At 39.1% G+C, this 16,059-nt stretch overlaps 1 protein-coding gene across 12 annotated transcripts in view; it reads left to right on the top strand.

The window, feature by feature from the left end:
• The window catches only part of MEIS2 (Meis homeobox 2), a 238,525-nt gene that overhangs the window by 11,788 nt on the left and 210,678 nt on the right, over window positions 1-16,059 (top strand). For all 12 annotated transcript variants that reach the window (XM_080978450.1, XM_080978444.1, XM_080978449.1 and 9 more), the window contains one exon: window positions 7,319-7,433. In XM_080978450.1, the coding sequence (XP_080834576.1) occupies window positions 7,319-7,433 (115 nt within the window). The remainder of the gene's footprint in view (window positions 1-7,318; window positions 7,434-16,059) is intronic.

Raw genomic sequence — 16,059 nt, 5'->3', positions numbered from 1 at the left:
AGAGCAATACAAATGCAGCAGAAGAGGTGTCCAACACAAATGTATGAGGATAATTATATGGTAAAACTGTATGGTAATGATTTGTGAGGTAAAAAAAATAGCACCTAAAATAAATTGTTGAAAAGAGGCAGCTTTTGTAAATAACCTACCTTTAAAGCCTCATTTTTGTACCCGCAGGTGGTCTATAGATTAGATTAAAAGTTTAGTTGAAATATAAAATGCACAAGAGATTTATATACCTTTTAGGTACATCCTTTTAGGATATATATGTTAAAAAAGACAGTTTAAGGCAGGTAATGTTTTTAAAAAGCTTATGAAAACTGTCACCACTGGGAGAAATATACAGTAAGAGATTTACGCAGAATGCTTCAGAATTAATAAAAATATTTAAAAACACATTGGATTGGGGTGAGGGCGCGGATGTAAAAACAATTACCCCTTTTCACTAAAAGCCATATTTGTTGTATTATTTGTGCAATTCTGTGCGCAGCGTTGATCATTTTTATTTATCCATGGAATATAATTTTAGGAACACAGACATTTTAAAACTGGGTTTTTTTATTAGTATGTTTTATATTAGATAAAAGCAAACTTCAGTGCTACAGAATAGAAGTAAATCTCACTGAGTACAGTGGGGCTTACTCCTATGTAAGTGTGCATAGAACTGCAACATGTGTGTGTGTGAGATACGTGTGTGCATGTATGTATATATGTACACATACCTATTTTATATACTATTACATATACTATTTTACATATTTAGCCAGTTTAGAGCTTCATGCTCCATACTGAAACTTCTTTATGTGTGTTGCCAATCACCCCAGCCAGCTCTCAAATTTCTTACATTTAGATACTTTGCTGTAGCCTGGGAATAGGTTATGTTTCCACCTTGTACAGTATATTGTGTCTTGTAATATGTTAGCGTATAGGACCAAATCATGAGGGCCACAGTAACTGGTGTAGCTTATCCAATTGCCATAGTACTACTTGGGTGACATAAGATCTCATCTTCTTTATGGCTATGCCACAGATGTGATGAAATGACTTGAAGTGAAATGAGATGGATTTGGTCTATAGCCACTGTGCCATGCCAGATTTTCCATATATGAAACGGATTTATAAGAACTACCTTCAATCCTGTGCACAAAATATATTATACATCTTCTTAATGGGAATCCAGAGGTAGAAGTTCCTTTCCCTGTATTATGAAATGGAATGTTTTATTTATTTGCTGTGTATAGGGAGTGCCTGTTTCTGGATTCTGTATATATTTGAAACACTCATCAAAATCAGTGGATTATATCTTCTTCATTTTATTCACCTGTGTGTGTCACTGAAGTGCATAGATTTGTTATTGCACATATTATGGTGAAATAGAAGCAACTTCATCATGGTAAATTGAGTTGTACCACTATAAAAGCAGTATGAGATCAGAATCAGTCCCAGAGGGGGCCCTTGCATAATTAAGGTGATTTTGCCCAGTTTGGGATGCATAAGGAATGTACAGTTAACCCAGCTGTATCTGTGTAAGCTGACATTTACACAGAAGTTTGAGGCTTGTTAAATCAGTGTGCTTGGCACTGCACAAGAGGAGTGACCCATATATAGGCATATAAACAGGGTTTGGAAAGTAATTCTTCTTTTTTTTTAAAAAAGGAAGAAGCCAGATCTAGTAGTAGTTAAAATGCTTAATATGTCCACTGGATGTGTAACAACGGCAAAATAGTAACGCAACAGATTTGCCTCAAATTCCTAGAGACTTTTGTGCTTTCCATGCTCTTCTCTAGATTTAGCAAAATTCAATGATAGTGCTAAATCAATTTTTTTTAACTTTCAAGGGAAAAAACACTGGCAAAATTGTGTTTCTGTGGAAGGCTGTGTGCATAAATGAGAAACGTTGGATAGCTGCAGAGTGATCTCCTGTGGCCCTGCTAGTACAAGCCTTCCCCATATTGTCTCCTGCTTTTATATTAATTACAACTTGCATTATCAGCTGTGAGTCTGTAGCCCAGCAAATAGAAAATACTGCCCCTGGAGACCTAGCTTCTTGTATCTATTTTCCATCTCCTATTGTGCGCCACTCAGTATTCACTGCTTTTCTCCTGGTAACACTGCTCTTTAACGCAATTAGGTAAGAGCAAGAGGAGCGCCATCTTTGACTCCCAATTATTAAAACTACTGGGAATAGATACATGTACACTCTGCCTTCAGTGGTACATGGTGCTTTAGTTGACAATCAGATACACACAAACTGTAAAATATATGAAGATACTCTATGTGTTAATAATGTTTGTGATGTTAAGGAATCAGCTGTTGTTGTCTGCGTGTAATTCATGCATTTATTTATTTTCCTAGCCAGCACCATTTATAGCATGAGTGCTCATTTAATAGCAAATATATAATAACATCAAACTTTAAAAAAAAACAATCCAGATACAACATATGTGCCTGTAATAAACTTTAGCTTTAGGCAACAGCCACAATAAAAAGTATGCCAATATTTCAAGAAGATACTTAGAGCTGAAGTCATATTTTTTGTGGGTTGAAGTCAATGAAAGTTAACTTTTCCCCCCAGTGGATTTGCATATAATGAAATGGTCTTCCAAATGGGTTAGCATGAATTTACATTGAGGGCTTGCCAAGCTTGTGATATCTCTGATTGGTAGCCTATGCTCTCTTCCAGCCCAAATTAGTCCACGGTGAGGTGATGCGTGCATGTTGATACCATGATGGATTTTCAAGTTGAGTATAACTTTCTGTGGTGAATGAAAAACTGGTTTCAATAATAGAATCATATAATTGTGGAGGTGGAAGGGACCCTAAGGATCATCTAGTCCAGGCACCCCCAAACTCGGCCCTCCAGCTCTTTTTGGGACTACAACTCCCATCATCCTTAGCTAACAGGACCAGTGGTCAGGGATGATGGGAACTGTAGTCCCAAAACAGCTGGAGGGCTGAGTTTGGGGGTGCCTGATCTAGTCAAACCCCTTGCAATGCAGGAATCTTAACTAAAGCATCCATAATAGATGGCCGTTCAAGCTCTGCTTAAAAACCTCCAATGACAGGGCATCCACCACCTTCTGAGGGAGTCTGTTCCACTGTCAAACGTAACTGGAAGATACCACAGGGTAACAGGAAAATGTAGCTGCATTGGTCTCAAATATGAGAATAAGCTCTAAGGCGACGTATTTTGAGTAATTTTCCAAAAGTGGGTTCAACCCATGCATTCAGTGTCATGAAATGGGTGCGCAGTGCACCATCCATAACACTGTGCAGTATTTGAAAGCAGAGGGCTTTGGGAAGGAGGCGCGAAGCTTTACTTCAATGCTCTAATTTACCAAGAAAGTTGAGGGAACTAGCCTAGTCCCTCTAGTCTACTGACCACACACCACTGGTTGAAAGTCAACTGAAAAAGTAAACCAAAAATTACAACATGCAAAAAATGTCAGCAAAGATTTGGTTCTTATCGCCAGGGCAGTATTTCCCAGTTTTTGGACACCTAATGAATATCGCTATGTTTGTTTTGGTGCAAACTTAGATTTCAGGGCTGATATGAGCTCATGACAGAGCACAAGATAGGAGGTAGTCTTTTAAGTACATGGGGGCTAATTTTCACAATAAAGTTGGAAAGATATTTTGTTTCTACAAAACCCCTGTAACGTAAATATAACTTTTTCTCCAAAAACTAAAGAAGACATAAATGACAACTTATTTAGCTGCGCTTTATCTAGTTACAGATATCTCTCTGGATATACCATAACTACAAGGTAAACCACACCAACTGGAAACTCCCATTGACTTGAATGACCTGTGAATTAGATTCTAATATATGTAATCAATTAAGCTGATTATATTAATCATGAGTTGTACTCTTACATTTTTCATTTGGTTGTCGTTTTGGTTACAGTTCTCATGAATGACTATACGATGGGCATTGAGCCAGATATATAAAATTGTACACAATGGGGGGAAAGTAGCTGAAATACAGATTGAGACATTTTATCCTATAAAATAAATACAACATGGTGCCATTTACTCAACATTTATATGTGTGGGTGGCAGCATTTAGAGTTTCAGAAAGTAGTTGCTCTCCCTTCTTATTCCTCTGCCAATTTTGATTGCATCTTAGGGAATATCTTTGGCTATTATTTTTATCTTCTGAGAAAATGGTGCCAGATTATAATCCTCAAGAATACTGTAATACAAGCAATACATCTTATTTAAGCAGTTGTAAAGCATCTTAGAGCTGACAACTGAGATGAAGAGTAACACAGGTTGGTAAAGAGACCAAATGTTTTCAGCTTCAGGAAGTCTCACTAAAGTCATCCATTCCAAACCATTTATGATTTAGAAATACAGAGACTGGTCAGGCTTTTAAAGTTCTGTATGACAGGTTTTGGTTGACATTTGCCTTAAAATGTAGCTGAGATGCTACTAGTGAACCCCTGAAATTTTAATCTGTGAACTAAAGGGTTTTAACAGCAGCCAGTTTAAAAGAGCCTGCAGTGCATAGAATTAACATAACTAGCTATACACTCTGAAAAGTTTAGCCTAGGTGAACATGTTGCAATTATTAGATTTTATAGAAGTAGGTTCCAACATGATGTTGGAGGACAAAGCTCATGCCATGCTATTGTTTCTTTCCCTTTTCATGTATTTCTTCTAGCTCTTTATCTGATTACCATCCGGCAAACAGCTGACGCTAAGAGGCTGCAGAGGGCTGAAGTGCTCCTGTCTGCTGTTTGCCTTCAGCTTGAAGCTATTTGAGTGGTTTCCTAACTCAGAGATAAAAAGAGAAGCTCATAGGCACAATCCTTTTAATTGAGACTGCGCAGAAACTTGCATGATCATGGCATTTTGTTTCCATATTCATTTCTCTGAACTCTCATCCTCAGTGCTGACTTGAAATATATGGTTTTTAAGAATCTTTCAACTTTTCCTTTTGTTTCGTATCAGCTCAATGTTCCAGCATGATGGTATTATTTTCTGTATATTCTTGGGAGGAAAATAATTAATCTCCTGTAGTTTTAGCTGAAGTACTTATTTTAGCACCTAATATACTGTTATTGCTTTATTGAGATTTTCTGTCATGCTGAAATTGCTTCACCACAGAGGGGGGGGGCATGTGGGCTGCTTTGACTGTTATTTGTGTTTCAAATGTTGTATTCTCAGTCCAATCTAATTTGATTTTGTAGATAGTCTAACTAAGCAAGTGAGAGGTTTGTGTGATTATTATTGGTAGCCTGCTAATGTTTTTAATGTTTAATGCTGTATTGTGTTTTTGATATTCAGTTGGGAGCCGCCCAGAGTGGCTGGGGAAACCCAGCCAGATGGGCGGGGTATAAATAATAATAATTATTTATTATTTTTATTACCCTTTATTCATTTTCTGTTGTTCAGCCATTGCTTGGTGGAAGACAGTAGGACTTTTTGCATTTGATTGCTATGAATTTGTGGATAATGCCTATTCACTTTAGCTTGGGTTTCAATGTAAAATGTTATTGTGCAGACTTACTAAATATTGTTGCAAGGCAAGTGGTACTCAAAGTATGTTTGTTGATGATAACTTGAGATGCTGCCTACACACAACCCAAGGCTAGCTCTGAAATTTGTCCCTGCCAGTAAAGCATTTTGAGGTCCATTAAAGGGAAGAAACTGGTTAATTATGTAATATATTGAAGGGCAGATTGTCCACCTATATTTTTACATTATGGGGATAGACATTTGTTCACTATATTTTTATTGTGGGGGATATGCCATCTCAGGCACCAAAACATTGGCAATCTGGCCATTCTCTATACTTACTTGATTTTAATGGATTTACAATTGATAGACACTGGCTGGTGTAATGAGGCTTCATTGTGTGTGTGTGTGTGTGTGTGTGTGTGTGTGTGTGTTTAGGGTATCTACCTATCTATCTACAAATTGTCATCATGTGTTAATTTTGTTGGAACAGCTCGGTGTTTGTGCTATTTTCCTGAGCAGAAATTATTTTACAGAAATGTTTCTTGTTAGGATGTGTTTAATTTAAGTTGTCATATATAGGTGACACGTAATGCAGGTCCAGCCCCAAGTCTGATCTATTGCATGTGTTCCTACTCTCCTTTTCTGTGAGAGGAAATTCCATCTCTTGCCTGCCTTCATGTGGTGCTGATAAAGCTTTTCCTGTACAGTAGAATTCCTGTTTTCCTTTAAGCAACAGCAGGGTATTGGGAATGATCAGGAAAGGGGAGGAGGACCAGGAGGAGAATACACTTAGCAAAGTAGCTCTTAGCTGTAACTTTCAGTTTTCTTCACTTACCCTTTTTAAAACAGCAGCTCTTCTCTCCAGGAAAACCAATGCTCAGTACATTTAAAACGACGAGGAGTTATGACTGAACAACTAAGGCAGAAGGTTCACTTAGTCAAGTTTTGCCAAATCTCCTATAATATTAAATCACACATTCTCTTTTATTTTATTTCATGGAAAAGGAATACTATTAGAAAGACAGATAGACCTAATTGCCTAGAGGTTATTCGGGACAGTCTTCGACATCTAGAAAGCATTTTAATATACAATCTCTTTTAAAAAGCTAAAATTATCTCACACTTCCTACATGTTGTGGTTGTGGTTGTTGGCATCTGTCTCAAGAGGTAATGGAGTGTGCCTCTGGGGGTGAAGTAAAACCACTGTGTTAGCAGCACCGAAGTGACCTCCCCAGGGTGCAAGCCTGGGCAGTGTGTATGGAGGTCCTGTGCTGCCCAGACAAGGCTCCCCTCTTGGCCTCACTGATGTGGTCTAAAGGAAAGCAGAGCCTGGCTGCAGGAGTTCCCAAAAGGAGGAATACATGTAGCCATACCTATAATCATTCCTGTTTGATTACTAGAACCAAGGTTGCAATCCTATACCTGGGAGTAAATCTCAATAAGGTTTAGTTTTGAATATACATCTGTAGGATTGCATTGCACATAAATTAAAATCAAGGGATTAAGGTGCCACTGAAAGTTTATCGAAGTATTTTTCTGAAGCATTTTTAAGAATTAAAAATAGACTGCTACTGAATATGTATTTTTAAAAAATCAAACTTTGAGCCTATTTTAAAGGGAAATTAAGCTATTATTCAAAGCACACTTTGCAGCAAAATTCATTTAAACCAATGTGCTTGAACATGCATTGAACTGGTACATTAGTATGTCCTCTGCATCTAAACAGTAACTGCATTTTGGGAGTGTTTGCAAGTGCTAATGTGCCCACTTTTTTCTGCCTCCCTCTCTCCTTCCCCTTCCTCAATTTGCTATTGGAATGATAACTGTGGAAAAAACAACATTTTGACATCAGAATCCTTCCTCTTGGAGAGACCACGATGATGCAACCTCAACGCACTCAGCAGGCACACCAGGGCCTTCCAGTGGGGGCCATGCTTCCCAGAGTGGAGACAACAGCAGTGAGCAAGGTAAAAGGTCAAGCTTTTTTTCCCTGTGCAAAGTAGGCATGACTAAAATAACTTCAGTGTCTTTTATTATATCAGTGCATCTGCCTTAGTGTAAACACAAGAGTGGCAGGCTTGCAGGGTAATCAGCTGTAACTTAGGGAGACATTTATTTCCTTTTTGCAACCTACTTAGCTGTATTTTATTATTATTTCAAAGCTAAATATCTAATCTTCAAACAAGCTTTGCAATAACAATTGATTAGTTCTGCCAATTCCTTTACAAATTTGGTTATCTACAGTTTATTTTTGTGTGGTGTAAGTAAATATCATGGCAGACATGCACCCCAGCTGTGATGGAGCAATTCGTACTGGTCTCTAAACAGAAAATTTAATTTGTACTGTCAGCTAAAAGGAGGCTTCAATCGCTAGTTGAAATGCATTTAAGCCACAAAAGAAACAAACATAAATTCTTAACTTGCTAAAAAGCAAAATCACATGTAATCATTGCCGGGCTCCAATCCGTATCACAATTTCTTCCAGAGTAGTCACATTAAAGTTAATAGTTAAACTTCTGCAGTGAGTGGCTTGTGGATTGCCATCTATCGCACTGCATTAAAAAAATCTGATTGAAATAAATGGAAAGGGGTTTGGTTTCAGCATTAGAATTCAGACAAAAAAGTAGTTGTGTCCACTTGTACACTATATTTACAACCTAGAGTTAAAGATGTTAGCTTGAAGCAAATTTTACTAAAATCAATTGTATGCTACTCCCTGATCAGTAGAATTTAATTTCAAGGAAGCACAATTAAGATAGGGCTGTTAATCCCATTGAATCCAGTGCCACTCATTCTGCATAACTGGGTATTCCCCCCCCCCCAAAAATGTTCATTAAACTTCAGACTGAGACCCGAGGAGTAACTGCTTTCGATGCAAACATTTTAAAATCGGTTTTCCACAGCCTTCCAGTTTTGATATACATTTGTATTATATTACAAAACAGTTTTTATCATTACTGTCTCATTTTAAAGTGCTGTAGATTTTCTTAAATCAAGAATAATAGGGAAGACGGTTGCACCGGTCTATGAAGACCAAAACCTCAGAGGTTTGGAGATGAGGCATGGTTGTCCCTTATATGAGTACAACTGTGTTTGCATTAATCCTTTATTCAAAAGATTCAGATTTCAGATGCTATTACTGAAGATAATATATAGGTAGTTCATGACTGGTTGTAAGGGACAAGCTCATACATATTTGTGATTGATTTATGCATATTTTTCTAATGGCAGCAAACTCCATGATCATTACATAAGATTAATAGTTCTGCTGGCTTCTTTAGGAATAAATGCTCCTTCGGTGCAACTACAACATGTTCTGTGCTTATTTACCTCTGTTGAAGAGCTGGGGCACAATTGTGGGAAAGTTCACAGAGATTAACTACACATAGGGTGGGAGTTCCATGGATGGAACGCGTAACATCTTTTTTGGTACAAAGAGCACTGCAGGAAGTAGCATGACCCTGTGTCCTACTTCAAGGGCTGTCCAGTCTAATATAAAGAACCACAGGAAGGGAAATGTTAGCACCTGGACAACAGACTGCGCAGGCACAAAGCTGACCTGGTCACAGTCTTCCCCACCATGATTAGATGCATGTATTTCTATTAAATTGTAGCAGTTATTTCTGAGTTTGCATGTGAACATATATATTAACACATATATCTAAATTTTATTCAAAGCTGTATCCTCTTTTTTTTATTCTGCATTTCCTCTTTTTTGCCGATGCATAAATGAATTAGAATCTTAATGCATATAGGTGAAGTAATCTGGAGGGCATTGGGTTGACGAAGACTTTTGTATAAACAGGTTCCTATCTTCCTGAAACTCCCAAATTTTGTGCAGTTTCTCCCTAAGTATGGTTGACAATAGATTCTTAGCGCTGTTACACACATTTTAGATGGTGTCCAGTATACTTGTTTTGTTACTGTAAGTCCTTGTGCTTGCACAACAGAACTTTTCCCTACTCCTTTCCGCACATGTACCCCACACATTTCCAGATGGTTGGGAGAAGCACCAGAACAGATTTGGGGAGCATGGGGTACACAGGGAGAGGAGAGGAAGGTGGCATTCTATTGCATAGCCATAATATTTCTTTATTTTTTTAGCTATACGGGTAAGATTTTTGTTTTTTAAGAATGTGTGCGTAAAAATGTAATACAGTGGTACCTCGGGTTACATACGCTTCAGGTTACATACGCTTCAGATTACAGACTCCTCCAACCCAGAAATAGTACCTCGGGTTAAGAACTTTGCTTCAGGATGAGAACAGAAATCATGCTCCGGCGGTGCGGCAGCAGCAGGAGGCCCCATTAGCTAAAGTGGTGCTTCAGGTTAAGAACAGTTTCAGGTTAAGAACAGACCTCCGGAACGAATTAAGTGCTTAACCCAAAGTACCACTGTATGTGAATATGACAAAGATATGTTAGCACACTTATTTGTTGTTAAAGTGTATTTAAGAGAGCTAAGTCTGGTACAGCTGACTTCTGAGTGCTTATTCAGTGGCAAAACATGAGTTTGCTGCTATATAATTGCTGTGTAGGCACCCTGGCATGAATTATCATCCCGCTGTTTGCATGAAGACTTAAAGGTGCAGTTTTTGTGTCATAGACTTGTACCCTGTGTAGTAGTAGTAGTAGTAGTAGTGGTAGTAGTAGTAGTGGTAGTAGTAGTAGTGGTAGTAGTAGTAATGTTATTATTTGTATGCCGCCCATCAGACTGGGTTGCCCCAACCACTCTGGGCAGCTCCCAACAGAATATTAAAAACATGATAAAACATCAAACATTAAAAACTTCCCCAAATTGGGGTTCCTTCAGATGTCTTCTAAAAGTCAAATACTGTAGTTGTTTATTTCCTTGACATCTGATGGGAGGGCATTCCACAGGGAAGGCCCTCTGCCTGTTTTCCTGTAACCTCACTTCTTGCAGTGAGGGAATCGCCAGAAGGACCTCGGAGCTGGACCTTAGTGTCCGGGCTGAATGATGGAGGTAGAGACTCCTTCAGGTATACAGGGCCAAAGCTGTTTAGGGCTTTAAAGGTAGGAACCAACACTTTGAATTGTGCTCAGAAACGTACTGGGAGCCAATGTAGATCCTTTAACACAGCCTTTCTCATCCTTGGGTCCCCAGATGTTTTTGGCCTACAACTCCCATCATCCCTGACCACTGGTCCTGTGAGCTAGGGATCATGGGAGTTGTAGGCCAAAAACATCTGGGGACCCAAGGTTGAGAACCACTGCTTTAACACCAGTGTTATATGATGTAGTGTGGGATTCCTGGGCAGTGCCCTTTTTGACCCCTTAGGGGACCAAGGAGCTGTTTTACTTTATGGGGGGGCAGCTACCCCTCCCTGCTGCCCCTTGGCTATGCCTATGCCTCTACCTAAATACTAGTACTGAGTCCCCATATATCTTCTTTCAGGAAATATGGAAGCTGGAACACTGCATATTATTTTGGCATTCTTCTCAATCATCCATTGTGCTATACTTTGAACCCAGGTCCCATATTTTATTTCACAACAAGGGGTTGCTGGTAGGGAAAGTGGGATATAAACACAATGAACTGGGCCAAAGAACTTTGAGTTCCAGTTTGCATGGATAGAGGGGCTTCTGAACCCTCTCCTTCCAACAGTAGGCTCCTACATAGCTCCAAAATCTGTGCCAGAAACTCACTTCAGCCTTGCAAAAAACCTTCCTGCCATGGAGTGGGAAATAAAAAGCTTATGGGCTGTGGGCAATTGCTTAAATTAATCACAAAGGGCTCTTCTGATCCCAGTTCATATATGATATTTATTTCTAGTTGCTTCATTATTATTTCATACTTTCATGGAGTTTGTGATGTAGCTAGATTAAGTGCCTGAACAAGTTCCTGTCCTGGTTACTGAAAGTCTTCTCAGACCTGCAACCAGAAAAGTAAAAAATGTAACCTTCCTTTTTAATAATTAGATGGTGGTGAACAAAATGAATAACATAAAGTCATATTCTGAAACAATAAAAATAGCCAATTCTGTGATCATTAATAACTAAAACTGTCTTTTACAAATGCATGCCTTGTGCAAGGGTTACAAAGTCAACATGATTTTAATTCTGGTGTAGTGCACACCAAGCCTATGTGTCTTCATAGCCGTAGCGATGTGGATCCCTTCAAGTTTTAGTCATGAATATATATCCCTCCACAGAAAGGCACATACATTAATTCAGTGATGTGTTATGGTACATAGGGACCAGGAAACTGTAAAGATAGGAAATATATACTGTTCAGAAGTAGATTGGAGGATTTGATGTCATCTCTTTAAAGTAATAATAATAATAATAATAATAATAATAATAAATTTATTATTTATACCCCGTGCATCTGGTTGGATTTCCCCAACCACTCTGGGCAGCTGTCACAGGCCTCAGAGGTTAGACTCATAGACAGCTCAACAATATTTACTTTATGTTCACAAACCGATTCTTTAGCCAATCTGTGTGCTCTTACTTGACCAGTAAATCACCTTCACTGCTGCTTCATTTAGTAGACCAATATTTTCTATATGTCTGACACACATTATTCTGAAAAGCGGTTTCCCAAGTGTGTACTCACAATCTGGCGAACAGTTAGCACCCCATAAGTTGGCACTTACACTGTGCTTGGGCAGGAGTCTATGCAAAAGCCTTGCTGGTCACAATCTCCTTCCCTTCTCAGGAAATGCCAGCAAGAGAATGAAAACTATGAAAGAACCCTTCTGTTATGTTTGCCTTTATCATTTCCTTTGGAGGGGGCAATATCTGAAAAACCTGCAGGAAATAGTCCCCTAAGCAACTGAAGTGAATCTTTTGAGACAATATGGGAGCCTGGGGAAGTTGATACTTCTAGGCTATACTTTCAAATCCTCCCTTCCATCCCTGAGCCCTTGTCAGCCCAACTTTAGGCTGTGTTGTGAAGGGAGATGTATTGAAGTTGTTTCTGTCTAGGATTGTGATTTCCTTGTACACAATCTTGTAGGCATGCAAGAACTACTTGCCCTTACTGTTTCCCTGCTCATCTGTTTAACATGGAAATTAAAGAACTGGGTTTCTTCATTCTTAGCTCTGCGTATATTTTGTGTTTTTCCATCAGCAGTGTACTCCTCTTATGCTACCATCTGCTTCCCTAACCTTGTTCCATAGTAGCAAGTTTTCCATAGCTGCTGGTCCCTTAAGGATGCCACTACGTCAGTAAAAAATTCCCTGAGATGGAGGCATATGTAAAAATCCATTAGCATCCCACTGATGAACATGTGTAAGTAGTCCACATCTTTGTCTCTCAGTCTCTTTCTCTCATCCCAGCATTACTTTTCCCCACTTCAGATGACACATACAATTTGCACACTAGTTTTGAAGAGGCTTGCCAGCATGTGTAAAAAGAATTCTGACTGCTGTTGCATTGCAAAGATGTGAATTTTCAGGCACTGTTTTCCAGCTTCAGTGTGTGTGTCTTAAAGCTGCAAACACGGAAGAAGAGTATCTGAATATTTTCTTCCTCCCTTACACACCCACATCCCTGGATGCTCTCACTTCATCTCTTTCACTGTAGGCTCTAGGTTATTTTCTTTCTTTCACTTCTTCATCTCAATCCTTATATACGAGCAGAGCTTTTTTTCAGCCAGAACTCACCGGCACTTCTCAGGTGGGCGCCATTGCCATTATAAGAAAACAAGCGGGACGTTCATGGTGAGTTCTGTCACCTCCTTTTCTGGAAAAATACCACTGTATACGAGCTTAGCAAGATAAACAACAAACAAAAACACTGTTGTATTCCCCTTATAACAACTTAATGGAATGTGAGGAAGAGAAGTCAGTAACATTTATGTTACTTCCTCCATGGGTCAGCTAATGGAAGATAAAAGTGGGGAAAATTTGAAAGGGTTAGTCCTCCTACATTTCTTCTTTAGCACTGTTGTGGGCATACTTGGCCTTAGATCGTCTTGTAACAAAGGCGGCTGCCTAAATTATTTTTCTTTCTAGAACATTCTAAGAAGAAGAAGGAGTTTTTACAGCCGGGAGAAGGGCTAGCACCATGATAGCATTAAAAAGGACTGATGAAGTAAAAAAAATAAAAGAAAAAAGTTATGAGTGAGTTGCAACTCTGGCATTGAAAGAGTTAAACCCTTTGGGCAGTGTTCAGTGAAAGATAATCCTAATTATATTAGCTGGGCTCAGTGTTGTTTTTAGCATGTCATCTTGGTTGTACAAGAGAAAACCAAACTGTACTGTATCTTGTACTAGTCTTGATTATTAGACTGCTCCAAAGCAACTGCTACCTTAATTGTGGCTGAGATTCACTGAAGCAAATTGTGTCAGAAAATATTCAGTCAAAGAGGAAAAAGTAGATATTCTTGGTATTCTTTTGCTGTTGTTTGTATGAATGTACGTATGTATTTAAAGCCAGGAAGGGTTAACTAACTCTATTAATAGAAATGAAACACTAAAACATTTTACAAAGAAAGAGAAAAAAGGGAAAGAAGCCGATTTAATGGTGTAATGAGGCCATCTTCCAGAGACTTGTTTTGTGTAAGGCTTGCTTTGACCTTTCACTTTGCTCAGGAGCCCAACGCTTCATTTTTCACATTCTTGCAATTACGTTAACGCTTCAAGCATTTCTGACTCCAAGTCAGCTAGCAACACTAGGCATAACTCAACACTGTGAGTTTTTCCTCCTCTCTGTAGATTCATTAACAGGTCACAGGGGTCCCAACTGAAATTTAAAACTGACTGGTTCTGTTGGGTTAGCTGAGTTATGGCAAGAGAGATAGCAGAAAAGGGTCCGAGAGGTGGGGAGGAGAGAAAGAAGACTCTGGGGTTTTGCCAGAAAGTATATATGTAAAACCCTAATCAGCACGTTAGAAGTATGTGCAGTTTTATCATCCAGCCATTTGTCTGGAAGAAAGGATCTGTGTGTCTTCTGGAGTGCTACATTTTCCTTCTTCTATATAAAATAAAGTAAAAAACCACTGACAAATCACTGCTTTAAACCGCTAACAGCTTGTGATGTTCTATACAATAGTAACAGATATACTTTTCATTGAGTTTTCAATCTTTTATTATCTCTTTATAGGATATTTCAGATAGTGAATTTGATATTATACTTTTCATGTACAAACATTTTAACATTTTAAACCATGTGGCCTACACAAAACCACCAAGGAATACTTGTCTTATACTTAATGAGACATGGGTTTTATGAATGGCCTATCATGCTAGTTTTATACCCAGAAGGCCTGATCCCAAGAGACATTTGGCTCTTAAAAGGCTTAACAAACTCTCGCTTTAACATCCATCTAAATGTAGCTAGTTATTCTCCTTGGGTTCTGCAACAGAAGGCATTGGCCTTAAAGCAATGCACACAGAGCTTGTACATATTGGCAAAGCAGGGAATTCACCTGATTCTGCAATGGAAAGTCACATGCAAAAGTTGGTTTAAGTATGTACGGCCAATATGGACATCTGGGCATGGATTACTGTGCCATCTGAATGCAACTGAAATTTCTAGATTACTTTTGATGCATAGAGGAAACCCTAACACACATTTACTCTCCAGTAGTTGCCTGCAACTATAAATAGGTAAGAGCCAAATTTTCTATAAATTTCCAGAAGGGTAGCCAGGTTAGTCTCTTATAGCAAAAACAATGACGTGTATTGTGGAACTTATTATGGCATAAGTATGATGTGGGACAGGTAGATATCCAAAGCGAGGATTATAAGTGAACAGAGGAAGAAAAAAGGAGAAACTAGCCACATGAATCAAAGTAGTAGTTATCAGTTACCATGAGGACTGGCAACAGAGACACTTCACCCATTATATGCATTTGAATCTCTTATGTACCTTGGATGTATCAAAAGTTGCATTTCCGTTTTGCAATGTACATCTGTGTGCACAATGGAACTTCCTCTCCCTCTCTTGCCCCTTGCAACCCCCTAAAGGTAAAGGTAAAGGGACCCCTGACCATTAGGTCCAGTCGTGGCCGACTCTGAGGTTACGGAGCTCATCTCGCTTTATTGGCCAAGGGAGCTGGCGTACAGCTTCTGGTCAGCATGACTAAGCCGCTTCTGGCGAACCAGAGCAGCGCACGGAAATGCCGTTTACCTTCCCACTGGAGTGTTACCTATTTATCTACTTACACTTTGACATGCTTTCGAACTGCTAGGTTGGAGGGAGCAGGGACTGAGCAACGGGAGCTCACCCTGTCGCGGGGATTCGAACCGCCGACGTTCTGATCAGCAAGTCCTAGGCTCTGTGGTTTAACCCACAGTGCCACCTGCATCCCTTGCAACCCCCTACACACCCTCAAAATCTGGAACAAATTTTGGGGGTGCACACGGAGAGAGGAGGGCGGAATTCTGTTGCACAAGCATAAAATTATTTACACAGCGCTGGATACAACGCTAGGAACCTTGGAGAATTATGAGATTCACTCTCATGATTTTCCTTATCCATTGAAATGTCCCTGACACCTGTCCCATTGTTTTAGGCTTAGGAGCATGAACTTAATAAACCTTAAAGCAGAAGAAAACTTGATCTGAAATTTAAAGCAGCTAAATTCCGATCACCCTGAATAAGGCTACTTGTGTTATTAA

This window comes from Podarcis pityusensis (genome assembly GCF_964106645.2).
Source record: "Podarcis pityusensis genome assembly, chromosome: 1".
Lineage (NCBI taxonomy): Eukaryota > Metazoa > Chordata > Lepidosauria > Squamata > Lacertidae > Podarcis > Podarcis pityusensis.
Note: the sequence above shows the minus strand (reverse complement) of the source record. Positions and strands in the feature narration are given on the sequence as shown.